This window comes from Balaenoptera acutorostrata, chromosome 15 (assembly GCF_949987535.1).
Source record: "Balaenoptera acutorostrata chromosome 15, mBalAcu1.1, whole genome shotgun sequence".
NCBI lineage: Eukaryota > Metazoa > Chordata > Mammalia > Artiodactyla > Balaenopteridae > Balaenoptera > Balaenoptera acutorostrata.
Window position 1 is genome coordinate 22,784,941 of NC_080078.1, and position 19,866 is coordinate 22,804,806.

The following is a 19,866-nucleotide window of genomic DNA, read 5'->3' on the forward strand; positions in this document are numbered from 1 at the left end:
GAGGAAAAAAGGAATCCAAGTAACTTATAAAGGGAGATACAAAGATGAAATGAGGAAAAGCAACAAAGAATCCTGTGCAAGGGCTGAAATTAGAGGTACTGGTATAGACACTTGATTTCTTAAATATGTATTTGTTTGTACATACATATTTGTGTGTGTGTGTGTGCGCATATCCTACCTACATGCATATATTTCCTAACTCTGTCTGCTTTGAGGGTCTAGAAGCAAAGACATCCCAGTAAAAATATGCACACCCAGCACCCAGATCTTGGTTTCTAATACCAAGATGAACCTGACTTTTTTTTTTTTTTTTTGGTTTTTTCAAAGCCCTTTAGGTTTTTTAAAATTTATTTTCTTGTGATTCATTTATTTATTAATTTATTTATTTTTGGCTGTGTTGGGGCTTCGTTTCTGTGCGAGGGCTTTCTCTAGTTGTGGCAAGTGGGGGCCACTCTTCATCGCGGTGCACGGGCCTCTCACTATCGCGGCCTCTCTTGTTGCGGAGCACAGGCTCCAGACGCGCAGGCTCAGTAATTGTGGCTCACGGGCGCAGTTGCTCCATGGCATGTGGGATCTTCCCAGACCAGGGCTCGAACCCGTGTCCCCTGCATTGGCAGGCAGACTCTCATCCACTGCGCCACCAGGGAAGCCCCGAACCTGACTTTCTTATTGTGCCAGCAGGAAGAAAATGCTCAAAAAAAATTATGGGTGCATGTCACAAGGACAGAGGGGCCAGCTTGAAGGGGCTACTGCTTACCAAATCTGAGAAATGTGTAAACCAAAACAATTTAGTACAATCATAAATTATAAACCACTGAAATAAACAGGAATCCATGAGTCCACACAGAATGAATGAATGAATGAACAAATAAGGTAAAGGGAGGACTCTTGCTCATAGAATACTGAGTAACAACTAGTTAATATGGAGGAAATATATAGAGTTGGAAAACCATCATTGTACAATAAAAACTAATTCACAGTAAAAAGTGGTTCAGTTAAGAATCATCAGTTTTTGCTAAATATAAGAGGAGGTGGGGATTTTGATGAAAAGCAGGATATTTGCTGTTCTTAAAGTATATCCTCACATATTATTTATTCAAAGCAAGGGGAAAAAATAGTAACTCTACAGCGGAGAAACTAGACAACATCTTGTTAAGGTCATCAAAATAAACACAAGAGAGGGACAGACGGACAACATATGCCTCTTGTTGTGGCATAACCTGAATCTAATCATGAGGAAACCCAAAATGAAATTACCAATGTCATGAGAGACAAAGAAAGATTGAGGAATGGTTCCAGACTAAAGGAAACTAAAAAATGAAATGTCATATAGACATAGGAAGAGAGAGCAAGAAAGTGTAAAAAGTGAAGGAGCAACCCAGCACACACACAAATAATAAAGCAAATGAGGCAGAGTATTAACAGAAGATGAATCTAGATAGAAGGTATACAGATATTCCACCATTCATGCAAGTTTCCTGTAAGTTTGAAATTATTTCCAAATAAAATGCTTAAAAAAAATTACAGAGCCTCTGAACAAGATGACATAAGTTCATGCTTTGATGCATCCCTTCTGCTATACACATACAGCAATGATAGGTAAAATATATTAAAAAAATGATAGGTAAAATATTAAAAAATATATATATAGGAAAACCAAAAAGATATAGTCAGGCTAAGAGCCAAGATAAACATCTCCATGAACCAGAAAAAAGAACAGAAATTCAAAGTGGTGTGCAAGGCCAAAGCCACAGGCCTGCTGGAATCTGGAAACAGACACTGGCAGCTGACAGTTCTGCTCCTATGGGGTAATTGAGACTAAAAGTGCTCCACACAAAATTTGAGATAGAAGCCAGACTGGCCAATGGTAGCCAAGGTTGCTAATGAAAAAAAGCTTGATACTTGCATGGGTTGCAAAGGGTTACATTACCCTCTACTCTGAATGCAACCTTCAAAGAGATACTGGGTCACTCACCTCTTTATTTGAAAGGCACTTAATAGTTTGACAGTTTTTGGAAGAAGAAAGTTCAGTAGCATCTGCCTCCCGAGTCAAGAAAAGGAGCTTCTGGCCCATTGAGTCCAAGCATTCTAAAACACTGTAAAGAAGGAGAAGAGATCAAGGTAGGAACAACAGTTTTCCCTAACCCAAGAATTACTTCTCTATACTTGCACTGTCTAACCTGGTAGCCGTTAGCAACGTGTGGTTATTTAAATTAAAATTAAATAAAATAAAAATTCAGTTCCTTAATTGCACTAGTCACATGTACTATAAGGTCCACATGTATGGACCTTATTGGACAGCACAGATATAGAACATTTCCACCATTACAGAAATCATATTGAACATTGTTGCTCTACATTTAGGGAGAGGAAGGATAAACAAAAAATATACTCAAAACTCTTTATCAAAATTTAGGCTAGATTCTAAGGATCTGATACATTTACTATGGTATGAAGACAAACCTCTTCTGAGTCTGTTTTTTGTTTGTTTTTTTCCCAATCTGGGCAATACATCAAGGCTATAGCTGACTCTTCTAATCAAAATACTCACTAGTCTATCATCTCCCCTAATGCCACTTAGTTCAATGTATTTCAATGTCTTACTTTTTTTGTAAAGTGAGTTATTTTAAGACCAATCAATAGATTCAGAAAATTAGAAAAACAGATGCTATTTAGGGCAGTAGGTGGTATTTTTCCATCCATGGTTTTTCTAATGGAAGAATGTTACTCATATAATTGGTAAACATTTCTCAATAGACTCAAAAGAGGAAAAAAATATTCCAGGTTTTGTTGTTAAATAAGAAACCAGATACTCCATTTGTCTTTGCGACTATTTAGAACTAAAAAATATTACCTTGTGTTTAGCTGCTGAACTACTTCTGCTGTATTTTTCGGCTCTAGGCGTGCTGCTTCTAGTTCTTGGTGACTAGCTAGTGCCTCCAGATTTAGTTCTGCAATCTGAAGGAAAATAAAGTGGTAAAATCATTTAATATCTTGCAAAGTATTTGAGGCTAAAAAAAAAAAAAGAAACCAACCAAACAAAAAAACACCCAAACCCCCCCAAAATCCAAGAAAAACCCACTCAAGTGGTGTTCTCTGTTTCTGTAGACAGTGACCATGCTGTTGCCACAGTCCCAGGCTGGGTTCAATAGTTACCAGATGGTTTCTGGCTGCTTAGCCAAGAATGGCAATCTGTTACCAGCTGCTGATGTTGTGACATGAATATGGGAAAGGGCCAAGTAGGGCTAAGTGAAAAGCAATGGCAATTTTGGCTCATCATTCATTCCAAAGTCGCTTAAAACTTACTTCTCTGCAAACATGCAACTTTTGGAAATTATAAAAGAATGGCTTTCATGGCAATATGAAAAAGACTTTATTGGATTAACACAAAATCATGAAAAGTATTCTAGTTTATTCTCTTTCCATAAAGTGGGAGCCCACTTGGGAGTTCTGATGTATAGAGATACAGATATTTTTTTTACTTAGAATCATTTTAGATTTGCAGAAAAACTACAAAGACAGTACAGAGTTCCCACATATATCCAACTGCCTTTCAACTATTATTACTATCTTAGATTAGTATGGTGTATTTGACACAATTAATGAACCACTATTGATATGTTATTTTTTTTCTTTTTAAAATTTTTTATTGGAGTATTATTGATTTACAATGTTGTGTTAGTTTCTGCTGTACAGCAAAGCAAATCAGTTATACATATACATATATCCACTCTTTTTTAGATTCTTTTCTGGTATCTTATTATTAACTAAAGTCCATCCTTAATTCAGATTTCCTGAGATTTTACTCAAGTGAGATGCAATTTTTCCTGGAAATCAAGTGGCAGCATAATAGAATGCAACTGTTCTCAAAGTGTGGCTTGAGAACTCCTAGGGGTTCCAGAGACCCTGTCAGGGGGAAGTTTACAAGGTCCTGTCTTCTCCAACTATATAACACAACAGATTAGACGTAAAAGCAGATATGAGAAAGTCACTAGTCTCCTTAATAGGAGCTTAATAGCTAGACATTAAAGAGATTTGCAAAATATGTAAAACAATGACGGTCTTCCCATTAATTTCTTTGAAAATGCTTTTTTCCATAAAAATACATTTTTATGTTAACATGTAATGATTTTTAAAAATATTTTCAACAAATTAGTAAATATAATTTTTCTCATATGTAATTTCTAATATGGTAAATGTTGATAGATATGACCCACAAAAACAAAAGCTCTTTGAGGATAAATGGGTCCTGAGACCAAGTTTTTAGAACCTCAGTGCAGTGGTTTAGAGCAGGGGTTGGCATATTACAGTCATTGGATCAAGTCCAGCCTAATGTCAGTTTTTTGTAAATAAAGTTTTACTGGCACATAGCTGTGTCCTTTTACTGACATACTGTTATAGCTGCTTTTGCACTACCAACAGCAAGTTGAGTAGCTGTGATAGAGACAGTATGGTCTGTAGAGCCTAAAATATTTACTATTTGGCCTTTACAGAAAAGGTTTGCTAATTCCTCATGTAGAGCAAAGACAGGCTTTAGAATCTGACAGACCCTGGTTTGAATTCTGGTTCTGCCTCTAACTGTAGGACCCTCAATAAGTTATTAACCTTTCAAAACCTCTGAACGATCATATATATAATGATATCAATAGTTAACTTACAGGGTTGCTATAAGGATAAGATAATGTATATAAAGCATTTTAGAATAGTATACTTCGTAAGATCTCAGTGAATGTTGGCCATTATTCACATGCCGCATAAGATATTTTACAATGTCTTTCTATCACCATGACACAAAAAACTATTCTGGCTTTTTATTATTCTATATGGACTACCATTTATTTCATAATGGGGTCATGTTAGAAAATATCACACAATGGGACAATCTAATAGGTTAGAATGTGTTATAACACAGTCTGTCAGAAACTACATCCTCTTCAATGCCTCCTTTATGTGCTGTTCTAATCCAGGCCCACTGAACTGCTTTTGAAACAATGATATGCTACTCACACCCCAAGAGAGCAAAAATCTATCTAGATTTTTATAATTATCACAATTATTAGCATCAGCTACAATGAATTAAAAGTGGCATGCGGGATCTTTAGTTCCCCAACCAGGGATCAAACCCGTGCGCCCTGCAGTGGAAGTGCAGTCTTCACCATTGGACCACCAGGGAAGTCCCTCAGCTACAATGATTAACACCACATTATGGTGCTTAATATATTCATGGCACTGTGCTAAGAGCTTTATACTATATAATATCTCATTTACCCTCACCAATATCCCAGAGAAGTGTGCTACCATTTTACAGATCTAGAAACTAAAGTTTCTCAGAGAAATTGCGCTAGATATCATATAGCCAGACCTATTTAAAAACAAGGAAGTCCAACTTCAGAGACTACATATTTAACCACTACATGATGCTAGTGATACAGGTCTTAATTTCAAATACATGTTCACCTTGAATTACACTGCCATTTTTGTAAAGAAAGGTAACAGCAGGATATGGTGGTCTGTGACTCTGTTCTAGTCTCATAATTTTAAGGAAAGCAAAGGTACTAACCTTCTTTGGGCCATATTTGAGGAAATACCGAGCCAATTCAAGGGCTGTTCTAGCATCTTCTGTGGCATCATGACCAAACCTATCTGGACACTGTATATCCTTCCTGGAAAGTCAAGGTAAAATTGACATACCTGGGAGCACTTTTAATGATAGATTCTTTCATCCCAAATATTCTGGCTACATGTAGAATTTCAGCATTCTAGTAATTAGGTTTGAGTCACAACAATCAAGATTCCTTTATTACTTAGTGCCAGGGCCTGAGAGGTACTGAGGGTACAGAATGATCAGGAACGGCTTTGTTTACAGCAAGCATATCATCAAAGGCTACTCAATAAAAAGTCTCTGGTCCACTCCCCAGCCAACCCCTTGTCTCATTTTTTAGACGTAGCTGTTGTTTTAAAGTTACCTTCCAGAAATTTTCTATTATATACTTAAAAATCCTTTGTTTTTTAAAATCTTAAAAAATACATATGTTTATGTCTATAGATATATCTAAATCTAATCTACATCAATCAATATCTCAGTATCTACGCATCTTGTTCTGCATCTCCATTTTATTCTCAGTAGCATCTTAGAGGTCCCCTTATTAGCACATAAAGATCTATCATATTCAGTAACAAAGTATTAGTCACGCAGATAACCATAATTTATTTAACTAGTCCTGTAGAATATCTGAATTCTTTTGGACTATTTTAAATCATACTATAATGAATATCTTTGTACAATATGTGTTTGTACATAATAGGATACATTCAATATAGGAACGTTATGTTTCGAAATTCTGGGTAACTTTTCTGCCTCTCTGTCCAGTTCTATCCATCAACCTTCAGCTATGAATACAACTCCTTTTTGTATTCCCACAGTTTTTTCATTTCTGAGTCATACTTCTCTCTGAAATTAGGATCTCAGAATTCATAATAATGTTTACAAACTAAGAGGGAAAGGAGAGAGGCTGAACACTGCAATATGCATTAAATAAGATACAATATGCTAACTTATGTAGAGTCTATCAGGACAATATTATAATATGCAAACAAACCTACCCCAAAATAACTTTGGCTAAGAACTTGAGCTTAAATCTTCTGCCCTGCTCTCTAACATAAAGCAATGATGTATCAATAACATATGGATGTATCATCTGAGAAGGAAAGAGAATACAATGAGTAGCATCCTATGCTAAAGGAAAAAACAGGTGGGTTGGGGGATAGAAGGCTTTAGATCTGAGATTAATGAAACAGGGACACATGCTAGAAAAACTAAGTCCTAAATCAGATACTCACTTTCAGTGCTCTGAGATCTAAGTCTAAGGAGTGGCCCACTAACACAGCGTTGGGAGGAAGCAGTGCTTTTAACTGTCTCTGTACATCTTTGAGTGTGGTTGTCACTGGGTTAAGAATCTTCTTTGTGATTCCTGAGAAACTTTCAATAAAAAAAGAGAAATGGACAGACCATGATATTAATAAGCTTTCCTCCCCGGAAAGTCATTTCAAAAAGAATATTTTAAAAAATTAATAAAAAATTAATAAATGCTCAGTGTAACAAGGTTGAAAATCAAATAACAAAGAAGAAATTAAAAACTGCCCATAATCCCACCACCCAGAGATCATTTTTTACACTTTAGTAAATATTCTATCATATTTTTTGATACATATATATTCATGTATATGTTTCATTTTTATAAAAATGTAATCATGGGAATTCCCTGGCGGTCCAGTGGTTAGGACTCCATGCTTTCACTGCCATGGGCCTGGGTTCAATCCCTGGTCAGGAAACTAAGATCCCGCAAGTCACATGGTACGGCCCAAAAAAAAGCAATCATAATGCCTATGCTATTTATAATATGATCATAACATGTGCTATATATCATGAACAAGTTTTCACATCAATAAATCTATTTCAGCACATCCTTTTAAATGGTTAGAGTACTCCATTAGATAAATATAACATTCTAACCAACCCCCTACTTTCATTCATATTCCCATATTTCTGCAATACTATGACAAATACCCTTATACATACATCTTTGTCACATATGATTGTTCCCTAAAAATACTGTCTAATTGTCATGTCTGCCAAGAGCGGAGTCTTTATCACCATCACGGCCTCTCTGTGCCTAAGTAAGCATGAATTGATAGGTGCAACTACAATGGGCAGCAACGGTAACGTTTCACTGGCTTTTCTTTGCCTAATCACTGTAGTGTGTACATTCTGAAATTACTTGCTAATCTTTGGAAAGAGAGAGAAAAATTTTTGAGCTTCAGATTTCTGTTGTGGGGGCTTCCCTGGTGGCGCAGTGGTTGAGAATCTGCCTGCCAGTGCAGGGGACACGGGTTCGAGCCCTGGTCTGGGAAGATCCCACATGCCGCGGAGCAACTAGGCCCGTGAGCCACAACTGCTGAGCCTGTGCATCTGGAGCTTGTGCTCCGCAACAAGAGAGGCCGCAACAGTGAGAGGCCCGCACACCGCGATGAAGAGTGGCTCCCGCTCGCCGCAACTAGAGAAAACCCTCGCACAGAAACGAAGACCCAACACAGCCAAAATAAATAAATAAATAAATAAATAAATAAAATTAAAAAAAAAAAATTTCTGTTGTGGAAACACTTAGTTTTGTTTTGGTTTCTGGGGTCAAGGCAGATTAAGCTCTAAAATCATTTGACTGCCAGAAGATGATTTGCAGATTTTTCAGATGGGGTCTCATCAGAGAGCAAAGCTGTTTGGCAGTTGCTAGATAACAATTACAACTGTCAGATTCTATGACAAGGAAGATAATATTCTGGTGACTTAGGTCACAGGAAGATTAGAGAGGAAGAAAGGTAAGAGCATTATACACTGACATTGTGCAATTTCAGTATTAAAATTTCTAGTTGTGGCACCCCAGACTTTTACTTAATAATAAATAAGTAGATAATACCTAACCAAACAGAAGCTACAGGCTATTCCTGTTAAGTCTCATTCCACTCTAGTCTGAAAGCTATACAGAGCTGGAGGCAGGGTGAAAAATACCTGGTGAGGTAGTCCACAATCTTGTTGTCAGGTTTAACAAGTTCATCCATAACACAGCAGCCTCCTTCAGCAACCAATGAGATGCGTGTTAGTTCTCGCCCCTTGGATGTCAGGCACTGAAAGACCAGGATGTAGATAGGCTGCTAAACTGTGGAAGCTCTTGCTTCCTCTCATTATTCAAGACTACATCAATTGCCATCTACTCTAATCTACTCTGCGACAATGGCACAGCCTTTTGCTGACCAGAGAATCCAATATGAATGAAATTAAAGCTAAGCAGGCTGTTGAACATTACATTTAAAGTAACCAACACAGTACAATTTCTCTGGGAAGGATGTGCCCCAGAGGCACAGAAATAATAACATCAATTATAATTGTACTATTTACTGTGTACTACAACCCAGTATTATGCTAAGTACCACAAAAAATAATTTTTATTAGCACACTCTATTATCTAATGTAATACTAAGCATTTTATATACCACCTCATAATAACCCCATGAAGTAGCCTCTAATATTATCCCTGCTTCACAGAGGGAGAATTAGGGAATTTGTCCAAGGTGACAGGCAAGGCCAGTATACACACCCTGATACGACAGACTCCAAATCCTTAGCTCTTAGCCACTCTGTTCAGTGTTGAGAAACTGTTACTTGAGTACTAAGTGAGAGGGGATACACTGCCTCTGAAAGGAGACTTACTAATTAGACAAAGTAAAACACAAGGGGAGCTTAAGCAGGAAAATCCTACTTCTGATCTTAAATGTGTAAAACTAAGCCAAACCAATGGTAATTCAGGCAAAGTCTTCAAGGCAATACCAACAAAACACTTGTTCAAAAGACAGAAGCAATCAACTTCTAGTAATATTCAAAAATTAGATTAAATATATCAACTAGTTAGAAAACTTACGTGATATTTATTTCTCATCCTGGAGCAAAGATCCAGTTTTTCTAAAATGTGATTAAATGGGTCTACTTTCAGTTATTTAAACTGAATACTAGAACTGAACACACTCAAGAAAACTAGACCCTAGTTTGCAACACTCCAGTTGAAAAATCAAAAGTAGTACTTACCATTTCACAGTCAAGCCCAAAGAGAGGACTGTTGTCGGTTATAGAACCACAACATTTTGTAGGCACAAAGTTTTCACAGTCAGGAAAACCTAGGAGGAAAAGGAATAAAATATTTGCCTTTAGAACTAGAAATGGTAAACATTACTCCTATATTTATCCAGGGGAAACTGAGATACCACATTTGTAGGGCACCTTCTCTATGTTAGACACTTGAAATATATAATTAAATAAAAGACAATTTCTGTCCTTAATTTTTTCTCCATCTACTTATTTTTACATTTTGGGAGAATAATGTAGGCTGCTGTTATTGGAGATACTAGGGCCTGGACTTCCTTGCAGTTACCAAGTAACAATTTTTTCCTCCTTATTAGAAATTGTAATTAAATTGTTGCTAAATCCAAAGTCACTGGACCTTTCCCATGTAGGCACTAAGGAAGGATGAATAAAGTATGCAAATGACTGCATGTGGCATCTTTCTTTCCTAAATAAAACAAGATAAAGTAGGAATGAGATTCCACCATAGCAGAGATATAAAAGGATTTCATGGTAGGCAGAACGTTTAACATTCACCATACGCGCTCTTGTACTCAACTCTACCCTTAAAATTTCTCCAAGATCTCTCTTTAGAAACGTGCCTCATTTTCTGGAATCATAGCCTGAAAATTCCCTACAGAGGCTCAGATATAGGCTTAGGGTACCCCTTCCATTGTGTACCCTAAGTCAATAACCAGGCACATTCAGCTCAGAGGCCCAAAAGTGTCTGAATCATTGAAGATTCCTACCTTCAGACAGAGGCTGAAACAGTAAAGGTAATACCTAGATCTTATTTGACAAGAAACTAAGGGGAGTATGAAAAGCTTTGACCAGTTTCTATGTCACAGTACCCTGAAATTTCCAACTGATTACAATTAAAAGAATCAAAATACAGTCTAGACCAGAAAGGAGTACCCCCAAATCCTGGAGACATTATACTTGCTGCCCTCCTTATCTATATTATTAGTACCAATAATAACAAAGAATAACTTTTTAAAGCACTATGTGCCCCATGCTAAGCTCGTTTTGTACATTAACTCAATTAATCCTCATGGCAATACTATGATATATGAACTATTAACTCCCCAAAGACAGCCCAATTAAGAAATGGACAAAGGATCTGAAAAAATATACAAATGGCCAATAAGCATATAAAAAGATGCTCAATATCATCAGCCATCAGGGAAATGCAAACCAAAACCACAATGAGATACTACTTCACACACACTAGGATGGGTATAATCAAAAAGGCAGAGCATAGCAAGTGTTGGTAAGGATGTGCAGAAATTGGAACCCTTATACATTGCTGGAGGGAATGTAAAATGGTGCAGCTGCTTTGTAAGACAGTCTGATAGTTCCTTAAAGGTTAAACATAGAGTTACCATAGGATCTAGCGGTTCTACTCCTAGGTGTATACTCAAGAAAAATGAAAACATATGTCCACGCAAAAACTTGTATCTGAATATTCAAAGTAGCATTATTCATAACAGCCCCAAAGTGGAAACAACCCAAATGTCATCAACTGATGACTGGATAAATAAAATGTATAACCATACATGGAATATCATTAGAATGAAAATAAATGAAGTAATGATACATGCTACAACATGGATGACCCTTGAAAATTTGATGCTAAGTGAAAGAAGCCACTTACAAAAGACCACATATTGTATGATTCCATTTATATTCACAATAGGTAAATCTATTAACAGAAAGTAATTAGTAGTTGCCTAGGGCTAAAGGGCACTGGGGGGAAATGATAGTACAGGGTTTCTTTTGGGGTGATGAACATGTTCTAAATTGATTGTGGTGATGGTTGAAAAACTCTAAACATACTAGAAACTATTGAAATTGTATACTTTAAATGGGTGAACTGTATGGTAGGTTAATCATATCTCAATAGGGCTTTTGTTTTTTTGTTTTTTTTAAAGAAATTTTAACATGACTGCTCTGATTAAGAGGTAATAAATAAAAGAATTTTTATTAAATTCTTGCTACATAACGGACCAAGGCTCTGAGCCTAGACTTGTCCTATTTATTAAAGAAAATGGGGGTGGGGTGGCTGGGAGGAGGATTAGAAGTACCAGAGAAGTGTTAAAGTTTTAAAGACATATTGACTTCTTTTCAATATACTAAGGAATGAAAGAAAAATGAAAAAGGAATAATTTTCCCACAATATTTAAGGTCATGTTCACATACTACCTAAAATCAATAATGGTACACAGCCTACACTTTAGGAAACATTGCACTGAAAGTATTTCCTCTTTAGTAGAAGATGGAATAAATCACTTGGAAAGCAGCCCATAAAAATGAACTTTCAACAGTAGTATTTTTAAATAAACTGATAGATATTCTTCCACTGTTACCAACATCAGGTTAAATCTAAACCAACCTTGTAATGGAAAGTGATATGTTTTCATTTCCTCCTTTGTGAGAAGGCATCTGGTCAAGCTTACTTTCTTAGAGCCATACTTTTGAACGATGGGGTCATTCTGCAGGTTGATGCTGACTTTTGAGCTGGAAGAAGGTAAAGACCCTGAAACAAGGACAATCGTACATATGTTAGAATCTGTGTTTAAGAGGCCTCAGAGGACATGTCCTTTTAATGTTGTATAGGGTAAGCATGATGAAGATCAAAAGATTTTTAAGACCCAGCCCCAATTTTAAAGGAGCTTGCACTCTCATACACTTATAAAGAACACAAAGAGAAAATAAGTCTCAAATGGGTTATAATAATAAAAGCTGTAAAAGGGAAAGGGAGAATATACTGGCTGAGATGGTTAGAGATGGTTCAAGAGAAGAAAAGATTAGCTGAGTCTTAAAGAAAAGGCAGAATTCAGATATTTGGTGTATTAGACCAGTCTGTTACAGTGTCTGCCACTCCTAATAGCCCATTCTACCTAAATCTACTGCACCCCTAACCACTTGCTCAAGCACCAGCAGGGGTGCTGGTTCTTTAGGCAGGGCTGGTTACTGATTGGATTAAGAGTGGGGACTTGGCTAAAGAGGGAGCCATCTATAAACTGACCAGTGACTTGATATTCCTTGTCAAGACATGCTCAAAAGGGACAAGGGTAATTAGCTAAGCTGATCAGATTGCTTGCTTCCAGAACTGAACTAGGAAATAAAGAGAACACACCAGTTAGAACAGAAAACAAAGAAGCTAAGATGCCATGAAAGGGATGGAGAACAGCTCTTCACCAGAGGCACTTAGATTCTTGATGATTTTCTAGTCCACATGCATCCTTCAAATAATACTCTCTCACTTAAGGTGGCCTCAATGAGTGTCTGGTCCTTGCAACCAAAAGAGCCAAAGAATCAGAAGTAAGGAAAGAGGGCATCCCAGGTAAGATAGCAATGTACAAAGCAAACTTGGTATGGTAGTGACTAGACCAGTCGGGGAGAAAAAAAGGTCTTTGTAGAAGAGCAGTATAAGAAATAAGGTTGAGGGCTTCCCTGGTGGTGCAGTGGTTGAGAATCTGCCTGCTAACGCAGGGGACACAGGTTCGAGCCCTGGTCTGGGAAGATCCCACATGCCGCGGAGCAACTAGGCCCGTGAGCCACAACTACTGAGCCTGCGTGTCTGGAGCCTGTGCTCCGCAACAAGAGAGGCCACGATAGTGAGAGGCCCACGCACCGCGATGAAGAGTGGCCCCCACCTGCCACAACTAGAGAAAGCCCTCGCACAGAAACGAAGAGCCAACACAGCCATAAAATAAATAAATAAATAAATAAATTAAAAAAAAAATAGAAAGAAACAAGGTTGAAAGAGGAGGATAAAAGTGAATTGTAGACCACTGTGAATGCCAGGCTCAAGAGTTTGAACTTTAGTCCATCATTCCATATATAAGGTGGAGCAACAGAAAGTTCCTGAGAAGGGAAATGGCATAACCAAACAGTACTTTAACAAAGATCAACCTCAAAGATATGTGGAAAATGAAGTAGAGAGAGAAATGAGAAATGACTTTGCAATAATTCTGGCAAAAACAAAAAAAGTCTGGATTAAGATGGTGGAGGGAGGAAAAAGGTTATAAGAAAGGAACATTACACAAGAAAAACTGGTAGAGGGACTTCCCTGTTGGCTCCCAATGCAGGGGGCGTGGGTTAAGACTGCACTCCCAATGTAGGGGGCCTGGGTTCGATCCCTGGTCAGGGAACTAGATCCCACATGCATGCCTCAACTAAGAGTTCGCATGCCACAACTAAGGAGCTCCCAAGCTGCAACTAAAGGAGCCCGCCTGCCGCAACTAAGGAGCCCACAAACCGCAACTAAGACCCGGAGCAAACAAATAAATAAATATTTTTTTAAAAAAGGAAAAACTGGTAGAGCATAGTGACAGAGTAATTCAGTTCAGTCAACAAAATATTTACTGAGTACTTATTATATGCCTGGCATTGCTCTAGCCAGTAGATTCCCCAATGAACAAAATCAACAAAATTCTCTTAAATTCTAGGTGAACTTAAATTCTAGTTGGGAAGATGGACAATAAACAAACAAATACATAATATAGCAGGTGAGGATAAGGACTATGGAGAAAAGTAAAGGAGAAAAAGGAGGAAAGGGAGTGCTGGGGCAGGAAAAGGGTTAATGTAATATATTTTATAATCAGGGAAGGTCTCTCTGATAAAGTAACATTTGAATAGATTCTTAATAGCAAAGGGAATGAGCCGTGAAGATTGGGTATGGAGAGCCAAAAGAAAAGTAATTCTAAAATTCAATACTGGTGGCTTAGAGAAAAACAGTACCAACAGAAAAGGGGATTTGAAGTTGGGAGTCTGTTATTTAGGGATGAGAAAAATGCTTTCATATATGCTATGATTGAGGGTACAGTGGAGTATCCAGGTAGCAACATCCTACATCCTACATCCATCCATACTGCATCCTGCATCCAGGTAGCAACATCCTACATCCTACATCCATCCATACTGCATCCTGCATCCAGGTAGCAGTTGAAAATACAGGCCTGGAGTTTGGGATATCAAACCTAAAGACAGAGGAGTTATCCACAGAAGAGTGATGGATAAACCGGGGAAGAACAGATGAATATTTCAAAAGAGAACTGAAGAAAGATTAAAGTGTATGGACTATATCTTGGGGACCTCGATATTTATTTAGGTTGGGAAAATGAAGCAAAATCCTTAGGAGGACAGAGAAGTAGCTATAACCCTCTAGCTCCTCAATGCTTACAGGATAAAATCCAAAGTCCTTAGCATGGCATTTACAGCCTGTAAGACAAAGCTTTAACCTACCTCTAAGCCTCATCTCTCACCACTACCCGCCCTCTTATTCCATCTCCACCCCCTAATCATCCTCAACAACCTATATTCTTCAATCACATCAATTTCTTTTTTCTGATTACACCCTTTTCTTTTACAACTCAATGTCTTTACCTGAGTTTTGAATCTCATAATGACTACTCTGTGATTCACTCAAAGATGTTTAAAATACAGTGGGAGGTCAAATTAAACAAAGCTGCAGGTCCAATATGGACATCTATTAGAAGGAAAGGGGAACAATGGAAAGGTAGGAAGTTAGATGCTTTTGAGACAGAAGATAACAGGAAACACAGTCATGGAGGATATGGAAAGGAATCACTAGTTATTCCTCACCACTTTTTCATGTCCCCTCAGCGCAACTATTCAATAATTTAATTATTTCTGAACAAACATACAAAAAGCATTATTGAACAATACTTACCTTACTATGTGCAATGAACTGTTAAGGTCTATTCCATCACTCACCTCCTCTCCCCCCAAAAGAGAAGGTCAGCTATAACTTGCTAACAGGACACAACCCAGTTTGAAAAACACTGCTATCATGGATATTTATAGTTTAGCTGGCCAGCATCCAAATCTGCCTATTCCCCACTGTGAGTAGTATTAGTGAGCATCCCCTACATTAGTCAAAGGCAAGATCTTCCTTCCCATGTGTACACTTGTGGGTACAAAGACCCAGTGACAGTTTGAGTCCAGTGTCAGTGATATCCAGGGAGCAGACTTAGCTATCTAACCTAACCAAATGATTTCTGAGGCATGAACCCTGGTTATGTTTCTTGCTATCTAATCCCCCTTGGTACTTACCCATTTTTTCCTTAAAACACACACACACACACACAATTGCTTTTCTGCTTAAGTTACTTATAGTCATACCTTCCATTTCTTTAGGCAGATCCCCAATTATTTGTTTCTTTTGCAGCCCAATGATATCAGCTAGGAAATCAGATGATGGGGGAGGCAAGCAGAATTTCTGAAGATACATAATAGGTTTTTACAAAAATGCTTGAAAACAGTTAAAATACTTTCAGACCTAGACTTTTATTGTCAGCTCAGTGCTATGAAAGATCTGGACCTTAATTGTTTGCATTGTAAAATGAGGACTGTTTCCTTAAATTGTAAAAGTGACTAAATAAGTGAAGCCACATTTATCCTACCCCAGAAGTTTTCTTTGCTTCTCTAATTACACACTATACAAAAGAAACAAACATTACAAAAATGTATAACTTAGAAAAGCAAAGTTCCTTATATTTTTCAAAGCACTTTCATATCTATTACTTTAGTGGATAACATGCCAGGTGGATGACACAGAAAAGCAAAGAGATTGAGAGTTCAAGTCTCAGGCTCACCTGGGCTTCAATTCCAGCTGTAAATTCCACTTACTGGCTGTAACTTGGGTGCTTTACTCAGTTTCCTTATGTATAAAATGGGAATAAAAAAGTATCTCTTATAGGACTATTGTAAGAATTAAAGATGATGCATATAGTATGATTAATACAGGGCCTAGCACATAGGTAGTGTTCAATAGATGAAAGCAAAAAAGAAAATGGAGACCCAAGGGGGTTAGGTTAGGGCTCACCAATTCAAATGCTCTCAGGGGTAAATGGATGAAACAGTCTGATAAAGAATGGAGGAGCCTATGGTAAAATGGAGAGCACATGCCCTTTCTAAAGACAGCTGCTATTCAGCTCCAGATACTATTTTAAGGGAACCTAATCTTGTGATGTTGTCAAGAGAGGCCAAAAAATATAGATTTTATGTAAATTTTACAATTTTTGAAAATGCCAAAGCCCAAATAAAATGTGACAATATCAACTACAATCTGGGAACTAGACTGCAATCTGGGATTAAGGGTTTTGCCTAGATTACCAAAGAAAAAAATCAGAGATAAATCTAATTTCAACAATCTAATCTCAGGTATCAAGCGTAATCTTTTTAGCTTTCTACAACTTCTATTGCTTGTTCAATCAGGTTGCCAAGGAGCACAATCTGAGACATGTGCACTAATCTCTGAGTGTGAGGACCTGACTCAGGTCCGAATACAAAGTTTTCTTAACTTACGTGTCTGAATGCCTTTCGGAGAAACCCAAACTCCAAATAGAACCTGTAAAAGTGTAGCTGACTCATTCCCTGCAGTATAAAAACCACCACGTTGTTCAGGTGGTTTTGGTGAAAAAGCTGGCACCCGCTGTTGAAAAATCAAACCAACAAAGCTAAGACTGATACCGTCAAGTCAGTTACAGACATACAGAAGGGAAGTGTGAAAAAAGCACTGAGCAACAGATATTGGAGTTTATCATCACTCACTGACTGCCTGGAAATGGAGAACAGCTATTACTGCACAGAATTCAAATAAAGATCTCTTGAGATAATTATTTATTCCATTCAAATCAAGTATAATACCAAGTGAAACACAATGCATTCAAATCCAAAATCCTATTAAGATTTGTTTTAAATTGGAACTAATTAAGCTCAGTTTACAAAGGCATATCTTCAAGATCCCAATCTGCTCTACAGTCCTTCCTAAGCCAGTAACATGACCAGCTTCCAGAAAGCCAGTTCAGATAAAGTGACAGAGCAATGACAGTATCTGTTAAGGCAGAAGCGGGCTTTTGAGGTACGTAGCCACTCCACCCCCAGACGGAAGTGTACATATGAAAATCTCTCTACTGTGTATTGGTACATACAGAAATGCAATTTTCATTAGACATTTAATAATGGCATTGAGGATATCAGAGTAGTAAAATTCTCTTTGCCCTTGATTTGTAAAAGAAGAAAAAAGATTGGGATTCTTAATACATGATCATGTTATTTCAATCAGGTCTCCACTGGAGGTTATAAACCAAAATACCTATAGCAGCCAGACAGATACTGTAAATAAGGGAAGCAGGCCAGGTGGGACACTGAAGTGTACATCTATAACAGGAGGCCACTATTCAGCTTCAACAAATTGTTGCCATAGGGACAGTTGCCAGAGTTTTTCGAAGAAGTAAAAAATATGGATATAAAGGGATTCCCAATTTAAATTGTTGGCAACTTTGTAAAAAAAAAAAATTTAGGACATTCTGTGTGGCAAATAAAAAACGTCAGGCAGACATGGGCCTCTAGATACCAATATGAAACCTCAGGTCTATACCCACCATTTACGTTCTTCTCATACCTAGGTTTAGGAACACTGAATTTGCCCAGAACTGCACGCTTCAGCAATTCACATAGCTGCCCATGAGTTATTTCACGGTTTCCAGCAAATAAAATGGCAGATAAGCGGGCTTTCTGCAAAGATAAATAAGAGTATAACAAATTATGATTATAAAGAACATCAACAAAACACGGCAAATTTTTAAATATTCTAGTTTCTATTATTTTCGCATACTCTAAACATAAGGAGGGTTCTTACTAATTAGAAATGAAGGTCTAAAACAAACTGTGATATGACATTATTAATAGGATATTTAATAAACACTGATACAGAACCTTAATTATAGACACTTGGTTATGTGCTAGGGATAGCAAGATGAATAAAACATGACTCATGCTCTCAAGAAGTCCACTCTGGGCTTCCCTGGTGGGGCAGTGGTTGAGAATCTGCCTGCCAATGCAGGGGACACGGGTTCGAGCCCTGGTCTGGGAAGATCCCACATGCCGCAGAGCAACTAGCCCCGTGCGCCACAACTACTGAGCCTGCGCGTCTGGAGCCTGTGCTCCGCAACAAAAGAGGCCGCGATAGTGAGAGGCCCGCGCACCGCGATGAAGAGTGGACCCCGCTCGCCGCAACTAGAGAAAGCCCTCGCACAGAAACGAAGACCCAACACAGCCAAAAATAAATAAATAAATTAAATTAAATTAAAAAAAAAAAAAAAAGAAGAAGTCCACTCTACTAGGGGGAAAAATGCAGAAACAGGTAATTCCAATATAATGTGGGTGTTACTATAAAGGTAAGGGAGCAAAGGAGGCTAACTAACTGCCTTGGGGATTGGAGAGTTTTGCAGATAGCATCACTGAGATGAAAATAATGGAGTTGAACCTTGAAAATAATGAGTCAGCCAGGTAGGAGGAAACATTGTGTCTAAACACTTAGTTTGGTTTGGCTGGAGTCAAGACTGCATGTTGCAGAGTGATAGAGATATGAGAGAAGAGAGAAGTGGGAGCCAGTTCATAGATGATCAATGTGGTCTAACCTAAGGAGTCAGACTTTAAGACTCTCCTTAAAATAGCTTCGTACTTACATATAGTTATTGAAGTAATTCATGCTTGTTAAAAAAGAGTCAGATAATAGAGAAGGGTAAAACAGATAAAACACAACAAATAAGTGAAAATAAGTCACCTGTATTTGTACAATTCAAGTACAAGTAATACCACTTTCAATTTGGTCTGGGAGGCAGCAGAGTAATAGTGGTTAGGAGCTCAAGCCCTGGAGTCACGCTACCTGAGTTCAAATACCAAGCTCTACCATTTTTTTTTAAATTTTATTTAATTATTTGGCTGCGTCGGGTCTTAGTTGCGATGTGCAGGATCTTCGTTGCAGCATGTGGGATCTTTCATTGTGGTGCACAGGCTCAGTAGTTGCAGCACGCAGGCTCTCTAGTTGCGGCAGGCGGGCTCTAGAGTGCGCAGGCTCAGTAGCTGCAGTGCGTGGGCTTAGTTGCCCCGCAGCATGTGGGATCTTAGTTCCCAGACCAGGGATCAAACCCACGTCCCTGCACTTGAAGGCAGATTCTTAACCACTGGACCACCAGGGAAGTCCCCCAAAGCTCTACCATCTTAAGTGCCTTAAGATGTTAAGAGCTTAGGGACAAGTGCCTTGAGCTCTCTAAGACTAAGGTTTTTTCATTTACAGAATAACTACAATCCTACCTCATGAGATTACTGGGAAGACCAATGAGGTACATTGTAAGTGCAATGTACTGAGGCCAGTGCCTGACATA

At 38.0% G+C, this 19,866-nt stretch overlaps 1 protein-coding gene across 6 annotated transcripts in view; it reads right to left on the bottom strand.

The window, feature by feature from the left end:
• The window catches only part of REXO5 (RNA exonuclease 5), a 46,740-nt gene that overhangs the window by 22,852 nt on the left and 4,022 nt on the right, over nucleotides 1-19,866 (bottom strand). For 4 of the 6 annotated variants that reach the window (XM_028168501.2, XM_007189981.3, XM_057528438.1 and 1 more), the window contains 11 exons: nucleotides 18,102-18,214; nucleotides 17,003-17,129; nucleotides 15,818-15,914; nucleotides 12,060-12,203; nucleotides 9,635-9,723; nucleotides 8,564-8,679; nucleotides 6,841-6,979; nucleotides 6,604-6,698; nucleotides 5,561-5,663; nucleotides 2,855-2,958; nucleotides 1,976-2,096 (listed from right to left, as the gene is read on the bottom strand). In XM_028168501.2, the coding sequence (XP_028024302.1) occupies nucleotides 1,976-2,096; nucleotides 2,855-2,958; nucleotides 5,561-5,663; nucleotides 6,604-6,698; nucleotides 6,841-6,979; nucleotides 8,564-8,679; nucleotides 9,635-9,723; nucleotides 12,060-12,203; nucleotides 15,818-15,914; nucleotides 17,003-17,129; nucleotides 18,102-18,214 (1,248 nt within the window). Of the gene's footprint in view, nucleotides 1-1,975; nucleotides 2,097-2,854; nucleotides 2,959-5,560; nucleotides 5,664-6,603; nucleotides 6,699-6,840; nucleotides 6,980-8,563; nucleotides 8,680-9,634; nucleotides 9,724-12,059; nucleotides 12,204-15,817; nucleotides 16,356-17,002; nucleotides 18,215-19,866 lie in introns of all 6 variants that reach the window. The other 2 variants (XM_057528439.1, XM_028168500.2) reach the window with 2 other exon arrangements.